This window comes from Neofelis nebulosa, chromosome 7 (genome assembly GCF_028018385.1).
Source record: "Neofelis nebulosa isolate mNeoNeb1 chromosome 7, mNeoNeb1.pri, whole genome shotgun sequence".
NCBI classification, from domain to species: domain Eukaryota; kingdom Metazoa; phylum Chordata; class Mammalia; order Carnivora; family Felidae; genus Neofelis; species Neofelis nebulosa.
In genome coordinates this window covers 73,434,476-73,455,488 of record NC_080788.1, presented here as the reverse complement: position 1 = coordinate 73,455,488, position 21,013 = coordinate 73,434,476, and the positions used below count along the sequence as shown (strand labels likewise).

Genomic DNA, 21,013 nt, shown 5'->3' with positions numbered 1-21,013 from the left:
AAACATTTAAGGAAGAGTTAACACCTATTCTTTAAGCTGCTCCAAAAAATGGAAATGGAAGAAGAACTTCCAAACTCTTTCTATGAAGCCAGCATTATCTTAATTCCAAAACCAGAGACCCCACTAAAAAGGAGAACTATAGAACAATTTCCCTGATGAACATGGATGCAAAAATTCTCAACAAGATACTAGCCATCCATATCCAACAATACATTAAAAGAATTATTCACGACAATCGAGTGGGGTTTATACCTGGGATGCAGGGCTGGTTCAATATCCGCAAACAATTAACGTGATTCATCACATCAGTAAAAGAAAGGACAAGAACCACATGATCCTCTCAATAGATGCAGAGAAAGCATTTGACAAAATAGAGCATCTTTCTTGATCAAAAACCCTCAAGAAAGTAGGGATAGAAGGATCGCACCTCAAGATCATAAAAGCCATATACAAAAGACCCACCACTAATATCATCTTCACTGGGGACAAACTGAGAACCTTTCCCCCTAAGGTCAGGAACATGACAGGGATGTCCACTCTAACCACTATTATTCAACATAGTATTGGAAATCCTAACCTCAGCAATCAGACAAAACAGAGAAAGAAAGGGCATCCAAATCAGCCAGGAGGAAGTCAAACATTCACTCTTCTCAGATGACATGATACTCTATCTGGAAAACCCAAAAGATTTCACTAAAAAACTGCTAGAACTGATCCATGAATTCAGCAAAGTTACAGGATATAAAATCAATGCACAGAAATCAGTTGCATTCTCCTATACACCAATAATGAAGCAGCAGGAAGAGAAATCAAGGAATTGATCCTGTTTACAACTGTACCAAAAACCATAAAAAAAAAAGGAATAAACTTAACCAAAGTTGTGAAAAATCTATACACTGAAAACAATAGAAAGCTTATGAAAGAAATTGAAGAAGACACAAAAAAAGTGGGAAAAAAATCCATGCGCATGGACTGGAAGAAGAAATATTGTTAAAATGTCGATACCACCCAAAGCAATCTACATATTCAATGGAATCCCTATCACAATAACACCAGCGTCTTTCACAGAGCTAGAACAAATGATGCTAAAATTTGTGTGGAACCAGTAAAGACCTCAAATAGCCAAAGCAATCCTGAAAAAGAAAACCAAAGCTGGATGCATCACAATTCTGGAAGATGGTAGAAACATCAGTGGTTGTCAGGATTAGAAGGGGGACGGGAAGAATTTTTGTAAGTAAAAGAAAGCTGAACTGATAAGCAAAAATAAAAAACTTTAATAATACACAGGATTTGGATTGGGTGTATTTGGGTGGGAATTTTTCATATGCTCTTTTCCTCAGAAATCAACTTCCAATTTTCTGCTAGTTTAGAAAGTGATCATTGCTTGTTATAAAGGGCCATGGAGTGCATGGCTATTCTATTACCTAGGAATTTTCTCACTCCATCCACTTATTTACCTTCCCTACGTGCCAATAACTTCAATACACGTATACATACACATGCGTGTGTATGCAAACACACACATATACCAACGTAGGCAACATCCTCCTCCTCAGTTATTCAAAATATTCAAAAATATGTGGGGTTTCTTTTCCCTCAGCCTTTCCAGAGGGCACAGCACACACAGGTATTTCTACACCAGATGTCGTTTTCTTCTTTATCGAATCTTTCATGAAAGTTTGCATTTCTCCATATACTGCTCATTCTCTAATATTTGTTGGCCTCACTGTCTGCTGATAGCTTCTTTTCTGTTTCTATTTGGGTTTGTGGGTTTCTGCTCTGTAGGATGTTTTTCCTATCATTTGAATAGAGTTTTAGAGAAATCAAGAGATAACTTTGTATTTTTTATCTACCATTGTTTTTTCTAACGATTATATTTTTAGGTAATCTCTACATCCAACATAGGGCTTGAACTGATAACCCCAAGATCAAGAGTCACATGCTCTACCACCTGCACCAACCACGCACCCTTAGTCTACCATGTTTATCCAAATGTCTGAGAAAAATACGTAGTATATAACCTTTTGAATTACTTAAAGTATCTTTTAGCATACATTGATATTTATAGAAGTTGAAAATATAGTAAAACCTTGGATTGCAAACACCTTGTTCTGCAGGTGTTTGGAAGATGAGCAAACATTTGTAATAAATTTCAACTTGATAAATGAGTGATGTCTTGCAATATGAGTAGTACCTGATGCTGAACATCACATGATCACAATTGAGCCAATGGTTCTCTCTCTCTTTCGCTGTGGAATTGTGGGTGATGGTCTCCCATGCTCAGATGCTCAGCCTCAGGCTGTGGTGTTTGGCAGAAATCAGTGATTTTTCAGAATGTTGGAAGGTGCCCACAACTGGCACTTGGACATTTTTTGTCATTTCAAAGCACCTATGGACAGTGTATGGACACTCTTGCTTTTCCATACAAGAGTGAGCTTAGGTGCATAAAAAGAACTCAGTACATTTTAGTTATTATTCAGAGTGCTTAGCATTAGTCATTTTATTTAGCAATCATTAAATAAAATTTTTGTGTTTGTTTTGAAAAAAAATAAAATAAAATAAAATGCAAAATAAAATAAAACTCTTTAATGGAAAAAAAAAAAGAGTGAGCTTAGGAATGCTGTGCTTCATTCTAGGTCAGGCTGCCTGCAGATATAGACCCTTTCCTCTGCTGCCTTATTGCCAGTTACATTAAATACAGTATGTGACAAGAGTTTATTAACACTGTACTGTAGTCAACATCCATGCGAGTGTATACAGTAGCCCACATGCAGAAAAAGGTTGAAAGGAAAGGTGGTAAGAAGAAGGAGATGATTACAGTGGAAGTTGAGAAAGAAGTCATGGAGAAGTACCAATAAGGTATGCGAGTGGCCAAAATTCCAAGGTTTTATGAGAAGTCTACATCTGCATCTCCTCTATAGAGGAGGAGGAGGAGGAAAAGGTGGAGGAATCCCTCACTTCAAATGACATTAGGGAGATGTGTAAAATGTGGAAATAGTGCAAAATTTTGTAGAAAATCACCACCTGAATAACGCTGTAGCAGTGCGAGCAATGAATCCTTTTAACAACAATGCAATGTCACATTTCTGCGAAATCCTCAAAAGGAGGCAAAAGCAAGTGTCATTGGATAGGTTCCTTGTTAAAGTTGCTAGAAAAAAAGATTCCATTGAGCCAATAGATAGCAATGATTCCATTAGTGATAGTGAAAGTCATCCTACATACTAACCTTCCTCTCTCTTATCTCCCTCACACCGGTCACAAAGGTTTTCAAAGGGAAGTGCAAGGTTAATCTATTTATTTTTCCTTATGATTAGTATGTTCTTTTTATTTTGTATTATATTACGGTACTGTAATCATTTTTAAATGAATATTTTTGGGTTGTAGAATGAATCATCTAAGTTTCCATGATTTCTTATAGGGAAATTTCCTTTGATATACAAGTGCTTTAGATTACAAGCATGTTTCCAGAGCAAGCTATGCTCGCAAACCAAGGTTTGACTGTAAAATTTACATTTTAACCAATTAAATAAAAAAATAATTTTTTTAAATTTTTTAATGTTTATTTATTTTTGAGAGACAGTGTGAGCAGGGGAGGGGCAGAGAAAGAGGTGGACACAGAATCTGAAGCAGGCTCCAGGCTCCGAACTGTCAGCACAGAGCCTGACACGGGGCTCGAACTCACAAACCACAAGATCATGACCTGAGCTGAAGCCAGATGCTTAACTGACTAAGCCACCCAGCTGCCCCATAAAAAATTAATTTAAATCACGAATATATAACTAATATATTAGGAAATGTATTAATATTCTGATCATGGCTCACTCATAAAATCAGCTAATAAGGAGAGAATATTTAAAGAAGATTGTAATATTTGCAAAGTCTGGCAGTATATTTGCAGGGCAATGCAGAGTTTGCTTTTTCTATCGTCATTTTCACTATTTTTCCTCATCCCATATCATTTCCAAAACCCATGATTTTCCTCCCTCTGGGAGAGACATCAGAGAAATCTATAGGATTTTCTGCCAGTATGACCTATGTATCTATATTGTTATAAAAAGTCAGTCCAAGACCATTTAATCTCACCATATTGCCTGAGCACTGAAAACCATCTCACTCGAGTTCTTACTGTTCCAAAGCCAACTGATCTACTTAACTGGCCTGGACATGAGTCATTTCCTCAATTATGTGTCTGCCCTCTCCCTTCATTTTGAACATCAGCCTGTGTCTACAATCTGATTTCCTAGAAAAGAAACTAGGCCACAGGTCCCTTGCCTCTCTTTTCATTGTCACTTACATATGTTCCCCTCCTTTCTTCCTTCCCCTTCTTTCTTTATTCAAACCTGGTTTGGGGCTGCAGCTCTCCCATCACCTCTCCTGCCCATCCTCTGTCAGGAAGACATGGGACGGACACCACCTTCTCGGGCACACCCTGGCTCTCTCAGTGTGTCATTGGACACAGCAATACCCACCAGGGGGGCCTCAGCAGCTTGTGGGGCTGGACTTTCACTGCAGGGTGAGCAAGACACCACTTCAATGTTATGTGGTTTCACCTTGAAATTACTTAGGTCCTGGCTTAGGAACTATTGCATTTATATTGCACTAATGAACAGCTGGGTTTGGGGAATGTTCCTTCTGGTTCCCATGCTCTAGCCATTTGTACGACTTTTGTATCAAGCAGACACTGAGGGGCAAACCACCATACGCTGTGCTGGAACCAGAGAGGATCAGTCAGAGATGCTCAGCATCTGGGCTCCTGTTCTGCTCAGAGTTTGTGCTCAGCTCCCCCTGCAGTCCCTGTCACTGTGTCACTCAGGGTACAGTAGTACACAGCTGAATCTGACGCTTGCACTAATGATTTCACCAAGTGGAAGGTTTTGGATTTTCCGTCGTAGGTGGCTTCAAAACCTTTGTGACTTCCCTTCTCCTTGTCCCTCAAGGCTTTCAGGAGGAGCTGTGGACCTTCTCCAGGATACTGGACATACCAGAAAAGATTGGGGTACCCTGTCGCTGAATAAGTACAGTTTATAGTCAGGGCCTCCCCTTCGGAGAGGGTCACTGGGCCTTCCATCTGGGTCACTGAGTCTCCGTGGGTTTGTCCTGGGAAAAAAGAAAAGAGACCTGTGTTACCTTGGGCATAAATCTCCTGGATAAAATTATAGTTATAGGTTTTGCTGTCACAATAGATGAAACAATCCAAATACTAAGAGGCATTTTACTTACCAAGCATCAAGAGTACCATAGTCACGAAGCCTGGAGAAGAGTTCATCTCTAGAGTGTCACCTAGCTAATGTGCTTCATTCGTAGCAGGAAGAAGCATTGGAGAGACAGAGCAATGATCGGTGGAAACCCACATTTTTCAGGAAAGGTGTTTGTGTTAGGAAGCTGCACCCCCTGCTGGACAGGGACTGAAACAGGATGCATGGTGGCCAGGGTCCTCCCAGAGTCAGCAAGATGTCTTTGTCCCTGACTTTATGAGGCACATGGCAGTCTTCAGGTGGCACTTGGAAATCTGAACAGCAGCAATCCTGACCTCCCAGGTCTACTTTCTTCTTAGGACACTACCTGATGTGGAAGTTCTTTAACAGAACATCCCAGAGTGTTTCTGTAGCTGAGAGGATAACAGTCTCTAAAGCATTTAATACAGTACTTTATGTTTTTACATATCCACTGTGGGCCAGCCTATAATCCACTGACCCCCAGAAAAGGGTTGAGGTTGAATATATAGAAAGTTATAAGAAGTCAACTCATTACTGAGTGCTTCTGTGTTTTTCAGCATTGTAACCCAATATTTAGAATACCCACTGTCCTTTTTTAAGCACTCACTAAATAATCTTAAACAAAATTTATAAACAAATAGCTTTTAACTGAAATACAGTATTTCTTGCTCCTAAAATAATATGAATTGTAAGGAATACAATCTTCTTAATAAAAGCTTTCCAGTAGAAAAGTCATACTATTTTATAGTCAAATATTTTAGTCGCCAAGTATTCCTCATTTTCAAAATCATTAAAAAGTAAAAAAGTGTGAATTCTAGACAGAAGAAACATCATAAATGAAGTTGTCGAATTCCTATTGAATGATCTGAGATTCTTATCTCATTCTCTCACTGTTTTGTTGACTCTTATATGTATAAGGTGACTGTTATGTGAATTAGGCAACAATTATTAATCCTATACTATTAACAAGTTTTAGCCTCAAAGGTGCTTTCTATTAGAGTTTTCTGCCAAGCTTTAATCAAATAATTTTTCCTCACAAGGTAAGGAATCAGGATTATCAGGATAAGTTTTGGAGAGGCACACATCTTCTGTAGCCCTGTAAACATTTATCTCCAGACACATAGATGGAAGTTTAGCTCAGGCTGTTTGCTGGGGCCACTCCACAGATTCACATCAAGCAGCTTCCCAGAGCAACATGGGAATGGTTTCCCAGATGCAGAGGGAAGTAAGAAACTCGGGCCTGGATAACTTTTGTGTTCACACATCCCTTCGCTTCTCCTCCACCTTGCAAATCACATTGTCAGAACCTGCCTTAAAACTGTGCTGGAAGGAATTTGGGACAAGCAGCATGAAATTTCTATTTAAATATATAGGGAGAATTCCAGATAGGTGTGGATGGTGCTGGCTTGAAAATAAAGAGGAAGTCATTATCTATAACTCTTTTAAAAAAAAAAAACAACTCAAACACATTTTAGCTGATTTTTGAGTCACATGTTTCCAAATTTCTTTAGCCAGTTCTTCTAGCTGAATCTAATGACAAAACGGCAAACTCTTTACGGTGCTCTTGTAGTCATCAATAAACAATTTCTTTCTTTTTTTTAATGTTTATTTTTGACAGAGGGAGAGAGAGAGAGAGTGTGTGTGTGTGTGAGAGGCGGGGGGGGAGGGGCAGTGAGAGAGGGAGTTGGAGGATCTGAAGCGGGTTCTGTGCTTACAGCAGAGAGTGTGATGTGGGGCTCAACACACGAATCATGAGATCATGACCTGAGCCCAAGTCACATGTTTCTGACTGAGCCACTCAGGTGCCCCTCAATGAACAATTTCAATACAAATTTTCAGGGATCAGGATGTTTTTGATGCATGATCTGTCTTACCTAGGGAAGTATTTTCTTAGAGTCAGGTTTTCCCTCTAACCCTACATCTGAGCTGCCACAGCCCTAGCCACTTCCTGTATGGGACGGCAACTCCCTGCATTGGGCCCTACAGCAGAGGGATGTATCAACAAGAGCCCTGGGGTTTGGGTACCTCCCTCCAACATGCTTCTCACTGTAGACTCCGTCAGTGCAGAGAAATACACTGGGGAGTCCTCTGGCTATGAAGCTGAGATGGCAAGATGGATGGATTTTCTTATCTTCTGGAAATTGAATGAATAGCAAACTTCTGTGGCATTTTGTTCATTCTAAGAATCCTGAAGAATAAGGAAAATCATCTCCCCACTGCTGGGCTGCTTGTATCACAACAGACTATAACTTAGATCACTGGGGTCATATGTGCATTCCAGGATGACAGCCCCCTTGTCCTGCACTAACATTGCTGGTGGGGCTTGAGTTCCCTTTGGGGCAATATTGGATCCTGAAGGAAAAAAACATGGAATCAGAGGTTTTAGAGCGATTTGGCACAAAGAAATCCTTTTGTATACCACTATGCCTCCCTCCCAAGGTACCCACAAGACACTGCCTATCTCCCGTTTTTAGTTAGCTGGGTAGGGACGTTTTCACAGGGCCCATCCCCACTTAGACACATGACCCTACCTTGAAGCCATGACCACCTTCAGAAGGCTGTACAGAAGCATGTTTGAGATCTTCCACTCATGGGAAATGGTAAATGTCTACTTCAATGCCAGGGCTGGGCACTGTGAAGGGAGCCTGCCAGGTGAGGGAAGGATGGCTGGGTATGTGCTGCTGCTGCCCAGAACAGTAAACAGGGGTTTCCTGGGGTAGCACGTTGTGTGGGTCACGTCACACTTCTCTCTGTACCAGCTGAGAGTCTCACTGCCCAAACATCCTTTCTCATTAAGCGACTCTTAACTTGGAAACAATTCTGTCTGAAAAAGAACTTGTAAAATTTAACACTGAAATGAGGCTTGATGGTTTAACTGTGATACGTTCATTCATCGCGTCTGTGATGAAAGTGGGTGGATGGCACTCACTTAAAAATACTACCTGTGATGGATTAAGAAAACAACATAAGATTAAGAATCATGTATGCACACTCTATGTTTTATCACCTAACGTAGAAATAAATCACGTTATGATAAGAAGGCAAAGTGTTTAGACACATCACTGTAGCTCTTTCAGTCTACCTGTTGTTATGTCAGTATTTCTCTTCTCTATCAGTATCTGTTCATGTCTCCCTGTTGGGGCCAAAAGCAGAAAAATCTAGTCACTCTTTGCTGAAGAGTTTAGACTGAAGCCTTCAGACAATATATCCTGTCACTGAGGTCTCTTCTCTTCACTGTTTAGTTTGACAGCTCAGCTCTGTTCAGAAAGTGCAGAGGAAACCAGAGTTTGGTCATAAGGTTATCCAACCTTTGGATGTATATTTTTGATTACCCCAGTTGAACCACAGTCAATAGATAGTTTCTATGCTCAGTTCTGAAGATAATAAACCCTAGGTGACCCCATACACCTCAACAGGACTGCTGATCATATGATATTTGATTGTAATACACATTCTCTGGGTATATACATTAAAAGTAAGGTTGTGGGCCTCCTGGCTGGCTCAGTCTATTGAACACTTGATCTTGATTTCAGCTCAGGTCAAGATCCCAGTTTCATGGCTTGAGCCCTGCTTCAGGCTCCCCATGGAACCTGTTTGAGGCTCTCTGTCTCTCTCTGTCTCTCTCTCCTTCTGCAACTCCCCATAAAATTAAAAAAAAAAAAAAAAAAAAAAAGGAAAGTTGTGTCCTAGGGATATTCCTCAACATCATGGCAAAGAACAAAAATCCATCGCCTATTATTGTTGGTCTCCTGACACAGTAGCAAAGTCTTAACGTCCTTGTCTCAAAATCATTGTAGCCTCAGCTACATTGTTTGAAGCATCTCCAGAATTTGTACTGCAGTCGCCATGAAATATGGAACCGAATAGAGTACCAACTATCCTGCTCTCTAAGTGATAGAGTATAACTTTCTGAAAACACCTAACATTTTTCTACCAGCTGGCTGAGTAAATGTGAAATATTAACTTCTCCTATTTTTAAACTCTAATACATTTCTCAATGAAGGGAACCTCATGATTGTGCTTCTGACTTTCAGGAAGTGTCCATATCCAGGATCAATCTTTTGGACACTCTCAGACAAGCTTCTGAATTAATAGATTTTTAATAATCTTATCTTAAACATTGAAAGAGACACCAGACTGGTCATGCAATTGCTACTCCAGACTCCCTTATAAAATCCAATCACATAGCAAGAACTTTAATTCAAGTGGCTGAACTAGTGAATATCTCTAGGGCCTATCAATTTACAAAAACTTATGTAATCAGTGTCCGTCAGTATGTCTTTAATGTCCTTCACAGCTTCCAAACACTATAAACACAATGAGGTGCCTTAACTTTCTAACTTTCCTTAACCCTCTCATGCATCCAATTAAAAGGGACAGCAAATACATGAATTACTGGATGTCTTCATGCTATTCAAAAACTTTTTGTCATGAACAATGTCTCATAATACAAGAGACACTGCAGAAGCTAGGGGAAAATGAGGTCATCGTACTGAACACACCTTTCTGACCAAGGTTCTTATGCAAGCACTTCTGCCTGAACATAAAGACAAATCCAGTAATTCCATTTTAGATGTTGCAAACTTGGCCTCAATTTTTAAAGAATCACTGAAAGTGATGATTTGTTGCTTCCATGAGAACAAGATATATCAAACCTAGGACAGCTGCCTGGTGGAGCCAAATGATCTCCACTGACCATTTATAAAAATCTGCAGAGACCATGCATCACAGAAGGGACAATTGGTTGCAACATGAAACAAACACTGCTACGGAAACTCTCTAGGACGATCAACATGGGGCTGTTCGTGCCTGTTTGTGTCTTGGAACCAACAAAATCCCATAAAATCTGGAAAGCTGGAATATGGTCTGGAATTCCATCCCAAGGAAGCGTTTGAAGCATTCTCCATAAGGAACTTACACAATTGCATTCCCTCCAGGAGCCATGAGTGTGTACTAGTTACAGCATTTCATTTATGACATGGATTGAGCACTCTCCCATCAGAAAATCACAGCAATCACAAAAAAAGAGCTAAATATCAAGTGGACTTTGTGTACTACCTGTGCCATTTCCATTAATTTCTCTATAGCAGAACAAATTTCTCTGGGACAAGCCTTACGTAAGGTTTGCCCTCACACAGAAAATTCACCTCTACTATCACCCCCACCCCCAATCTTCTCTTATAGTGGAACAACAAATTGAATATTAAAACTAAAATTGGGGTACCAGTGTGGCTCAGTCAGTTAAGTGTTTGGCTCTTGATCTTGGCTCAGGTCATGAGCACAGTTTGTGAGTTCAAGCCCCCTGTCAGGCTCTGTGCTCTAAGCCTGCTTGGGATTTTGTCTCTCCCTCTCTCTGCCTGCTTGCTTACCCTCTGTCTCTCTCTCTCTCTCTCTCAAAATAAATACATAAACTTAAAAAAAAACTGAAATGGGTTACTATAGCAGACACCCTGGAACTAGTGTGGCCTGGTACATGTTAGCCTTAGCCCTCAGGCCCTGCATCCTTCCCTCACGAAGTCCTGTGCTGTCTTACCATAAACTGCTCACTGCAGCCCATGTAGCTCAGTTGTCTCAACCCACACATAGTCCAACCTTCACAAACAGAACTCGATAAATAAACCCTTCACACTCTTCCTTTCATCCCAGATTATAATCTGGCCTTTCATTTAATCAGCTCTGAACAAAATCCCAGAGAAAGACGTCCATGGAGACATGTGAAATGACCTTATGAGGTACTATTTATTACCAGTTCAACAGATAAAGTACATAAAATGGATCCTTGGTTACACGTTTACCATCTAGTATGACATTATGGATCCCTCATTGACAACAATGCAAAATGTTGCTCATATTAGGAATCTTAAGCTGAGGTTCTTGAGAGAATCAGCAGAAGCAGACAGGTCACAGAGGTGAGTGCCGACCCAAGAAACTTGAAACATATTACTGTATAAAGCAGACAACTCTATCCAAGACCATTAGAAGAGAATTCTCTTTGATGTTTGGCACCACTCATTCTCATGCTCTTCTTTCTATTCTTTTGTTTCTTTGTCCTTTTAGAAATATATTCCCACTTTAATGATAAACGTTACAATTTTTGAATTACATGACTTTGTTCTCTTACTGGTAAAATAACTTGTCTGAGTAAAGTCTTTACCTGAAACAATACCCATCCTGATGCTATAATTCAGCTATACAAAGCCATTGTTAGTGCAACAAAGATTAAAAAAAATGTTGTGTATGTTACTTTGTGTCATCTCCTTGAAAAGCCAAACAATAAACATACCCCAATTAGTGCAAGTAAAGGGAATTTTAATCAATAAAATTTGTCTTAAATGTTAGAAAAATTTAGAATAGACTAGATACTACTAGACTTCTGTCAAGAACATGTCTCAACCTGACTAGATGAGTTGGTCCTACAGTCCACTAAACCACTCCATTTTGATGGCTATAGTGTTTCTTTTCTAGAAACATGAATCAAATCTTTAAGAGTCTAAACACTTGAAATGATGCGTATAACTCATCATTTTTATAAAATAACTTAAAAGTTAAAAAAATCAGGGATAAGAAAAACTGAGATTGTGGGAGAGGCAGAGACCATACAGGTGCCTGTGGCATGAGCTTCCTCCCACTAAGATGCAGAGTTATCAAAAGATTATGTATTGTCCGCTCCCATTCATATGACATTCTTACAAGATAAAAATATAAAACAACAAACAGGTGTACAAAAATTTATGAATGGCAGAGAGTGTGATTAGAAAGTTATAGAACTGGGGTGCCTGGGTGACTCAGTCAGTTAAGCTTCCGACTTTGGCTCAGGTCACGATCTCGCAGACCTTGGGTTGCAGCCCTGCCTCAGGCTCTGTGCTGACAGCTCAGAACCTGGAGCCTGCTTTGGATTCTGTGTTTCTCTCTCTCTCTCTCTCTCTCTCTCTCCCTCACCTGCTCTTTCTCTCTCTCTCTCAAAAATCAATAAACATTTAAAAAAAATTTTTAAAAAGTTACAGAACAAGGGATTTGGGTGAAGTGATGAACTCATTCTGCATCATGATTGTATAGTGGTTAGATGAATCTATACTATGTATTAAATTTAATAGTCACAGATATAACTGTATCCAAAAATAGCCCATTTTTCTATAGAATTTCTTTAATACAATTTTAAAACACTGAGAGGGGCGCCTGGGTGGCGCAGTCGGTTAAGCGTCTGACTTCAGCCAGGTCATGATCTCGCGGTCCGTGAGTTCGAGCCCCGCGTCAGGCTCTGGGCTGATGGTTCGGAGCCTGGAGCCTGTTTCCGATTCTGTGTCTCCCTCTCTCTCTGCCCCTCCCCCGTTCATGCTATGTCTCTCTCTGTCCCAAAAATAAATTAAAAAACGTTGAAAAAAAATTAAAAAAAAAAAAGAAAATAAGTGATGTGACTTCTATTTTTATGACTGCACTCTGCCCAAGATGTATATTATTTTCTCAGCTTAGAAAAGAAAGCACCAGCCATGCCAACTGTGAGAGGCAAAATAATGGACAATAAATAAATAAATAAATAAACAAACAAACAAACATCAGGTGGAAAATGGAGGAGAAAAAAAAATAAACAAAAACCTTAAAGATGTGATTAAGTTAAGGATCCTCAGATGAGGAGATAATCTTGGATTATGTGGGCCTAAATATAGTCACATGTATAGTTTTAAGAGGAAGCAATGGGAGTTTTGAAGACAGGAAAAAGAGACATCAATGAAACCATGGAAGCAGAGGTTAGAGTGAAGTAGTCATAGGCCAAAAATTCAGGTAGCAACCAAAGCTGTAAGAGACAAGGAATCATGTCTCCCTAGAGTGTCTGGAGGGGGTACAGCCTTGTTAGCATCATGATATCATCCCAGTGAAATAAATTCAACTTCTGGCCTTCAGAACAATGGCAGAAAGAATTTCTGTGATAAAGCCTGTGATATACATCGTCCAGAGGCAGTGGTAACAGATCCACCATCCATAATGAAGTTTTAAAGCCTGAATGTATCTGGATCTAAGCTATGAACTGACTCTGCCCTCTGACTAGCTTTTTGTTTTCTTCTGTTGAATACATTCTCGCCTAAGTATGAGAAAGCAGTTGAACTAAGAGTAACTGCACCATCTCTCTTCTAACTTGGTTTAAGAAGAAAGAAAACAGTAAAATATAAACTGCCCTTCCCTCTGACTCCTTATCAGGCTTGGAGGAAATAGACCAATCAAGAGTCGCCTTCCTTCTACTGCACAGGAGCGAACAGTATAACCAAATAATCAAATAATAAAAGCTGACTGAGGTGTTGGGCTACAATACTGACCTTTCTTATTCAGATATTTTAAACCTAATTTAACCTAATGACTTTCCCTACAACAACAAACCAGTTAGCTTATAACTGACCACCATAACTCAGCCAAGAGGGATCATTCTCACCATACCAAATCACCAATTGTATCCATCTTTAGGAAGAATATGAGATGTCTTGAAAATAGCCTGCTATTGAGCAGGGGTGGGAGAATTAGGAAAATAATTATTTATGCAAATTCTTTCCTTATATTGATTCTATTTTCAACACTAAAAGAATTCCCTTTTTAAATTTTTTTTAATGTTTATTTATTTTTTATATAACACAAGGGGAGGAAGAGTAGAGAGATATGGAGACACAGAATCCGAAGCAGGCTCCAGGCTCTGAGCTGTCAGCACAGAGCCCAACTCAGGGCTCAAACCCACAGACCATGAGATCATGACCTGAGCTGAAGTTGGTCGCCCAACCAACAGAGCCACCCAGGCACCCCACTAAAAGAATTACCTTTTAAAAACGCTGCACAAGTAATGCTTAACTCAGTCAAAATATGAAGCTAAGATAGGGAAATTTGTAGCAAGCTATCTCTACAATAAATGTTAATCTAAATGCCTTCTGCAATCCACGAAGAATACTTAGGTGAGGTGCATGATGAATATATATAATAATTTTGCCCACATATCCCAGGAATAAAGATTCCAATCATAAGGAACAATAAACATTAAATGTCTAGGAGTAAGTTTCTTTACCTTAAAACAATGGAGCTTTATTGAAAAACACATAGATAAACAGAAGGAAATACTATGTTCTTCAATAACCAAATACAGACTTTTAGGAGTTTATTTTTCACAAGTCAACTTATAAATTTAATTTACTCACAAGCTTAAATAAAAATTCTAAATATATAGCAGAATTCACCTTTTCCTTCTTCCATTAATAAACATCTATTGATGATCAACTATGTAAAAAAAAGTTTGTTCTGTATAATAATGATTGAAAGATACAACTTTCCCTTCTAAATTATATGATTGTAGATGTGAAAAAATACTAACAAAGTTTTGAAAAGAGTCTTAATTCTCAATTCAAATTCTTGACAAATCACTTCTGCTTTTAATTTTCCTCAAATATACATAACATACATACCATCACTGGGCTCTCAAGAAAATCCTAACTCACATTTTCTCAAGAAGAAAATATTCAGAACACACAGAAAGGATTGCCACATATTGCCAGAAAGACAGAAGAGGAAAAAAATTAAAAATATTACTGTGACTTGTGAAAATCTCTCACAGAGCTATTAAAAATCAGGTGTTAGAGGAGAATGCTCAATTCAGGATATAACATTGAACGGAAAAAATCAGAATCCAACTTACATTAGAATTTAAGAAGAGCGTAAATGAAACATTGATAATAAATTAGCTGGGTACACAATTATCAATTTCACACTTTGCTTTTTACATATTTTCTATATTTAGCACACAATGTTTTATAACAGAACAAAAGCAACATCTGCAGTACTGGAAAGATAAGAGTTGAAAGCTAATGCATGACAGGAATGTGACAATTTACCAAGAAGTTGTTTGTATGTCAGGAGTCTGAACAGCAAATGTAAATCAGCTTTAAACCTGAATTGCAAAATAAAACCTTACTAACTCCCTTCAAAAATCCAATAAGCAGCAATGATTCAACAAAATGTTCTAACCCTGTCTGGGTCATCTCGATCCCAGTTGTCTTAAGTTATGCTTTAATGTCTAACACATTAGCTTCTGCCTGCAGACAAACAATAGCACAAATGATCTACTTGAAGTTCTGTGTCAAAGGACAGGGGTTGCCCAGTCACAGGTTTGGGTGCAGGCAGCAGGTGTCTGGGACACAATGTGCACTTGCTGCACAGAAGTAGACAGCTGAGTCTGCAGGCTGGGTGGCTGCGATGTGCAGGGACAGATGCTTGGCCGTCTTATTCAGTAAAACAGTGAGTCTTTGGTCTTCTTTTTTGGCCACACTTGAACGAATGTCTATAATGAGCTGGGGACCTTTTCCAAGTTCTTGCTTATACCAAGGGAAGTAGTTTGAGGCACTGTCTGAGTAACTACAGGTGATAACAGAGCTGTTTCCCTCCTGGACACTCAGGGTGGATGGACTCTGCTCCACATTCTCTCCTCTGCTGAGCCCTGTGCAGAAAGAAAAGGTCAGAGAAAGGAGAGCAATTCCCGCGTTATTACGCTTCAGAATTCCCCTTTTCTCCACTACCTGGAGGCAACCTGAGTAAAGTCAGTCTTGACTTCTCAAGACTATCCACTAATTACTCTGTTTCTCATAAACACTCAACTCACAGTGCAGCGGCAGCCACAAGAGCGTGATGAAAGCCCCCTCGGATGTCCTCATGGTTCCTCCCAATTACAATTACAATCACTTTCAGAATTGCCACCTCCAGCCAGCACAGCTACTTCTAGTACCGGCCCGCCCTTCTTTCCTGCATCAGTCAGAGTGGTTTCCCACGTGTCCACCAGCCAATAAGAAGACGACTGTGCTTCTGCCAGACCTGCTCATGCAGATGCTCTACCATGGACCCTCCGCCTGGTCTTCGGCAGCTCAGGTGCACCCTCCTGTGGTCACGTCTGTACTGAACTCACTGGGGAAAACCTTCTTCCCCTCCCCCGAGCCTCTGAGGGACTCAGACGCATTAATGGCAGCAATACGTCAAACAAATTACATCCTAGACCAGAGACTAGATGCACAGGAAGAATGTAAACATTAAGATTTATACCTCTGCACACTACTGAGTCACTGTTAAGTTCAAAAGAGTAGATCCTGTTGCTGTTTATTCAATGATGGGCCTCGTGTACATGTTTGAAACGAGGAAGGAATCATGATTCACTGTCTTAAACAAAGAACATAGAAAACCTTCCCTTTCTGCCAAATCTACCAGCCTCATTTGTCTGTTATGGAGAAAAACTCTTCCTAAAAGGAACATGTAAGCCAAACAATAAATATTTCAAATGCCTCTTATCTCAGACTCTGCTCTTCTGAGCTGGTCTTGCCTGTGACCTGGCAATTTCCAGAGAAGTGACATTACCAGCAGTCAAAATGCGGAATCTTTGTCAGTTAATATGACTGTCATAAAAATGTCAATGATAAAGGAGCAGGGGGACAAGTCCATGAGTTAGGAAACATTTTGACTTGGTTATTTGTGATGGGAAATCTGACATGCTCTCAGAAATCTATTCCTATTGCTACAAGGATTTTATACTGCAAAGTATTGGGGGAAAGAATGGAAATTCTCACAATATATCGGGTTTCAGATCCAAAATATGTCGCCATTTATACTACAGATGCTTTTATTGTCTGATATCAAAACGGTGCCAGGTCCAAAATGTAGTAAGTGACTCAAATCCTTAGTAGAGGTTCCTCTAACGTGTAAGCCAACTCTCCTAGCGTAGATTTCTGCTGCCTTGGCCAGTCCTCAGATTCCATACTTGGCCATTTTTCTCCCAAACTCCACTACAGTGTTCCAAAGACACTGATAAAGTTCTTTAGTCCTGTAGATTTCCAGAATTATCCCTTTCTGGCAAAAATCCTTTCTCATCTACTTTAATAGTTTGATATTCTCCAATTACAATGTAATGAAGACAATCTAGGGAAGCCTAAATATTGCCATGGCTGCCCAGGGGAGTAGTACAAGTAGACTACTCATCATGAGAATGGATCCTAGGGAAATCAAGACTGCCTCACCTACATTAAGTGGAAGCCCTTTTCCTAAGAATTGTACTCACTACTCCTCTGAAATTAGGTAGAAAAAAAAATCCTCAATCACATTCCACACCTTTAAAAATTTAGGGACAACTCTGATGAAGAATCAAAATCAACATATAAACTTGTCTGTAAATATAAATTGTGTGTTTTTACATATGTAAATTTTCTCCATTCTAAGATTCTTCCTCATTTTACTCATCCATCCTCCTCCATAGGATAGAATTCCCAAAACCTTCTTTGGGTGAATTTCTCTCTTCTTGGAGACATATACTTTAAGTCAATATTTTCCCTTTTGAGTTATGTTATCCAGAACTGAACGTTATAGTATGAGTATGCTCTATTTAGCATAATGTCCTATATATGAGCTATAGCACAAGTATAATCATCTCTTGGGCAAAATTCATAGCCCCGTGATTATTTCATTGAATGTTGCCTGACTCATCATCAAAAAGTGTAGACCTAGCAAGGCTTTTTCTAATACACTCATGGATGGCCAGCTGCATGAGGACGATATTCCCCCGTAGTCTCCCAATGCAGTGATTACATTTCATAACAATGTATTAGTGATGCTCTATATTCACATTTTGCCTTCATGAGATGTCCACCTGGGATATAAATATATCTGCTATTTTTAGGAAAGTCCTTAGAAATGCATGGAGGTGTTCAGTTGACACAATCATCCTTGGCTTTCACCTCCAGAAACCAGTGAGGACTACGTAAGTTTGCAGGTAGATTAACAGTGGCTCAGCCTGAGTTCTTTTTCCTGCCCAAAGTGTCAGATATTTACACAAATTGCAACTCTCCATTCAGGCAATCAAACTGATTGGACCATGGCTCTCCCAGACCCAAACTGCAGAGATATAAGTGGCTGGGCTTGCATTAGACACAATCTCTTTACCCAGCAGGATGGCCCTGCAGCAAGGAGGCAGTGGGGAGAATGCCAAAGAGAAAGTGAGGAAACTCAGTTTCTTTCTCTCCCAGCTCACTGACAACCTAATTGTTCCATAGTATCATCTTGGGTACAGCCTTTGTTTTGTAAAATGAAGTGGACTAAGCCCTTCTAAGGGCTCTTCCAGTTCTAAATTTCTTTTGTACTATATAACAAAGCAAGTCTTTTGAGGACTGGCTGTGAGCAGTGTGGACTGATGTGAGTGTGAGGAGAAATTGCCTGAATCATGGAACCCCAAGCCCGTTTCCACAACCACATGTGATCTTGTGGGTCTGAGGTTGCTCCTAACCAATCCTAGGGCCTCTTCAGAAGCAGAGACAGAGTCTTCAGGGTAAGATCCTCTTTGGGTTTTCTTTTCTTCTGGGAGACCAAAGATGGTTCAAGGAGGATCCCAATCCTTAGGGAAAAAAATGGAATAAAATGGAACTTTACTCACTCTGTATAAAATTTACCACAGGCAGTGAGATGGGGTTGGCTCCATGGTGGATGAGCTTACTCAAACGTATGTAAAGCAACAAATACTTTCTCATACAGCCTGATTGCTTTCTGGCTTCTAGTTCCCTTATTCCAGTTTAACTTGGGTGTTCAAACTTCCCAGGCAGAGCTGGCTATATAATTGGTGGTATGCAATGAAACAGAAAATTTGTGGCCCCATGTTTAAAAAGAAAAAAAAATTAAACTATGTAATAAAATATAAAACTGTCTTTAAAAAAGTCAGCCTGAGTGGTTGAGTAGATTAAGCATCCAACTATCAACTTGGGCTCAGGTCATGATTTCACCGTCGAGGGTCAGAGCTTGCCTCAAGCCCCTCATTGGCACCGTGCTGGGCATAGAGCCTGCTTGGGATTCTCTCTCTCTTTCTCCCTCTGTCCCCCCTTTTTCTCTCAAAATAAACAAACTGTAAAAAAATCAAATGTATATTAATATATAAAAATATTAATATAATAAACATATACAAGTTATTAAACATACCAAACCCTAAGAACCCCAATAATACTTTGGTAGTGTACTATAATAATATTTTTCTAGGTTGCTTTCTCCAAATTAATTATTAGGTTATCAACATTTATACTTTCAGTAACTTCGTTTCAATCGAAATAATTGAAAACATGTCACTGCTGTTGGTAAATGTAATACTGCAAATGAAATTTTTGATAATTTTTTTTCCAATATATGAAATTTATTGTCAAATTGGTTTCCATACAACACCCAGTACTCATCCCAAAAGGTGCCCTCCTCAATACCCATCACCCACCCTGCCCTCCCTCCCACCCCCCATCAACCCTCAGTTTGTTCTCAGTTTTTAACAGTCTCTTATGCTTTGGCTCTCTCCCACTCTAACCTCTTGATAATTTTTAATTTTGAGAAGAATATTTCTGTTGGTGCAACAGATCTTAAAGACTGTTTCATATCCTATGAGAAAATTAGCATAGGTATCTGATAAATTAATGAAATATAAAGTAAATCTAGCACTGATGTTTCTAGTGGAACAATTTATATATATATGACTTTACATACCATTCAGTTTCATGTAAATCTGAATTTAATTTTAAATTTAAATTTATACGGAAGCATTTAATTGGTTTTTCTGACATTTTCTATAACTTTAGGACCATGTTTATGAAACTAAAATTGGCTTCATGATTTCTGTACAATTCAGAATGCTTGTCTATGTATTTCATTGTGTCTTAAGTTATAAGAAAAATGAATTTCAAATTAGCTTCTGTGTTAATGAGCGGTTATTGAATCAGTTGACACTTCTCATGAAACTGTTATTCTTTTCCATTGAGGCTCTTATCTTTATCTTAACTTTCTATTTCGAAGCCTACAGATCTTTGCTTTCCCATGTGGCAGCAAGTTCCAAAACCAGAGATTCTAAACATTTTAAGAACTAACATCCCTCCAATATGCTTTAGGCAATGTGCACATACACACTTTCATTTTGAAATAATTTATTGGCAAGGTTTACCGCCACCAGCTTTGAGCCTGCAAAGCCCCAGATGGTCCCAAGCACGCTGTGCAAATGCGGCTGCACAAGGAAGGCTTCCTGGTGGAGGAGCCTGGGCTGGGAGCCCAGCTGCAGTTTGGGGACAGGCTGCAGAGCAGCAGGGAGCACTGTGCCTGCACCGCACACAGATAGGTGGCTGAGTCTTCCTGCTGGGAGGCCCTGATGTGCAGGCTGCTGTGCCGGTCCTTAGTGTTCACCGTGCAGTTCAACCTCCCATCCTGCTTCATCCCTGAAACTATGTAAAACAGCCGGGTAAGGCCGCCGCCTCCGGGGTTCTGTCGGAACCACTGCACGTTGGTCACCGAGCTGGAAAAATTGCACCTCAGGGTAGAGCTGGCTCCCTCCTGGAGGCTCACGGCTGCAGGTGTCTGCTCCACGTCCATCCCTCTCACCCCTGCTTGGAAAGACAAAACCAAACACAAAAGAAGTCACTGCAGAGCCACTGAGGCAGTTTTCAAACCCATAAAGTATTCCCGGGAACACCCGCTGAGGGTGTAGACCCTGCAGGAGCTCTGTGCAGCTCCCCCTCCACTGCGGGCTGTGAACCTCCCCCGCCCCCATCTGGGACGCCCCCACTCACAGCAAACCTGCACCCACAGAAGCCCCAGCAGGGCTCCCCGCTGTCTCTTCATGACTCCTTGTCTGGTTGCTGACGTGCCTTCACCCCTACTCTGAAGAGTGTAGAGTCTTGGGTCCAGAGAAGTTGTGTTGTCAACAGTCACCACGTCCCTCCAGAATCACTGAGCACCAATCACACCTGAACCCTGTCAGTCCCGGGACTGAGACTCCACCCACA

The 21,013-nt window shown here is 40.0% G+C and overlaps 3 gene segments (V, D, J or C); all 3 read right to left on the bottom strand.

Moving 5' to 3' along the window:
- Positions 1–4,476: 4,476 nt before the first annotated feature.
- Positions 4,477–5,278, bottom strand: LOC131518224 (T cell receptor alpha variable 9-2-like). The segment is given in 2 exon segments: positions 4,477–5,097; positions 5,221–5,278. Coding segments are annotated over 2 exon segments (381 nt in total).
- Positions 5,279–14,431: 9,153 nt separating this feature from the next.
- LOC131516901 (T cell receptor alpha variable 13-1-like) lies at positions 14,432–17,296 on the bottom strand. The segment is given in 2 exon segments: positions 14,432–15,678; positions 15,841–17,296. Coding segments are annotated over 2 exon segments (387 nt in total).
- A 2,848-nt stretch (positions 17,297–20,144) lies between these two features.
- On the bottom strand, positions 20,145–21,013 carry LOC131516900 (T cell receptor alpha variable 22-like). The segment is given in 2 exon segments: positions 20,145–20,611; positions 20,798–21,013. Coding segments are annotated over 2 exon segments (489 nt in total).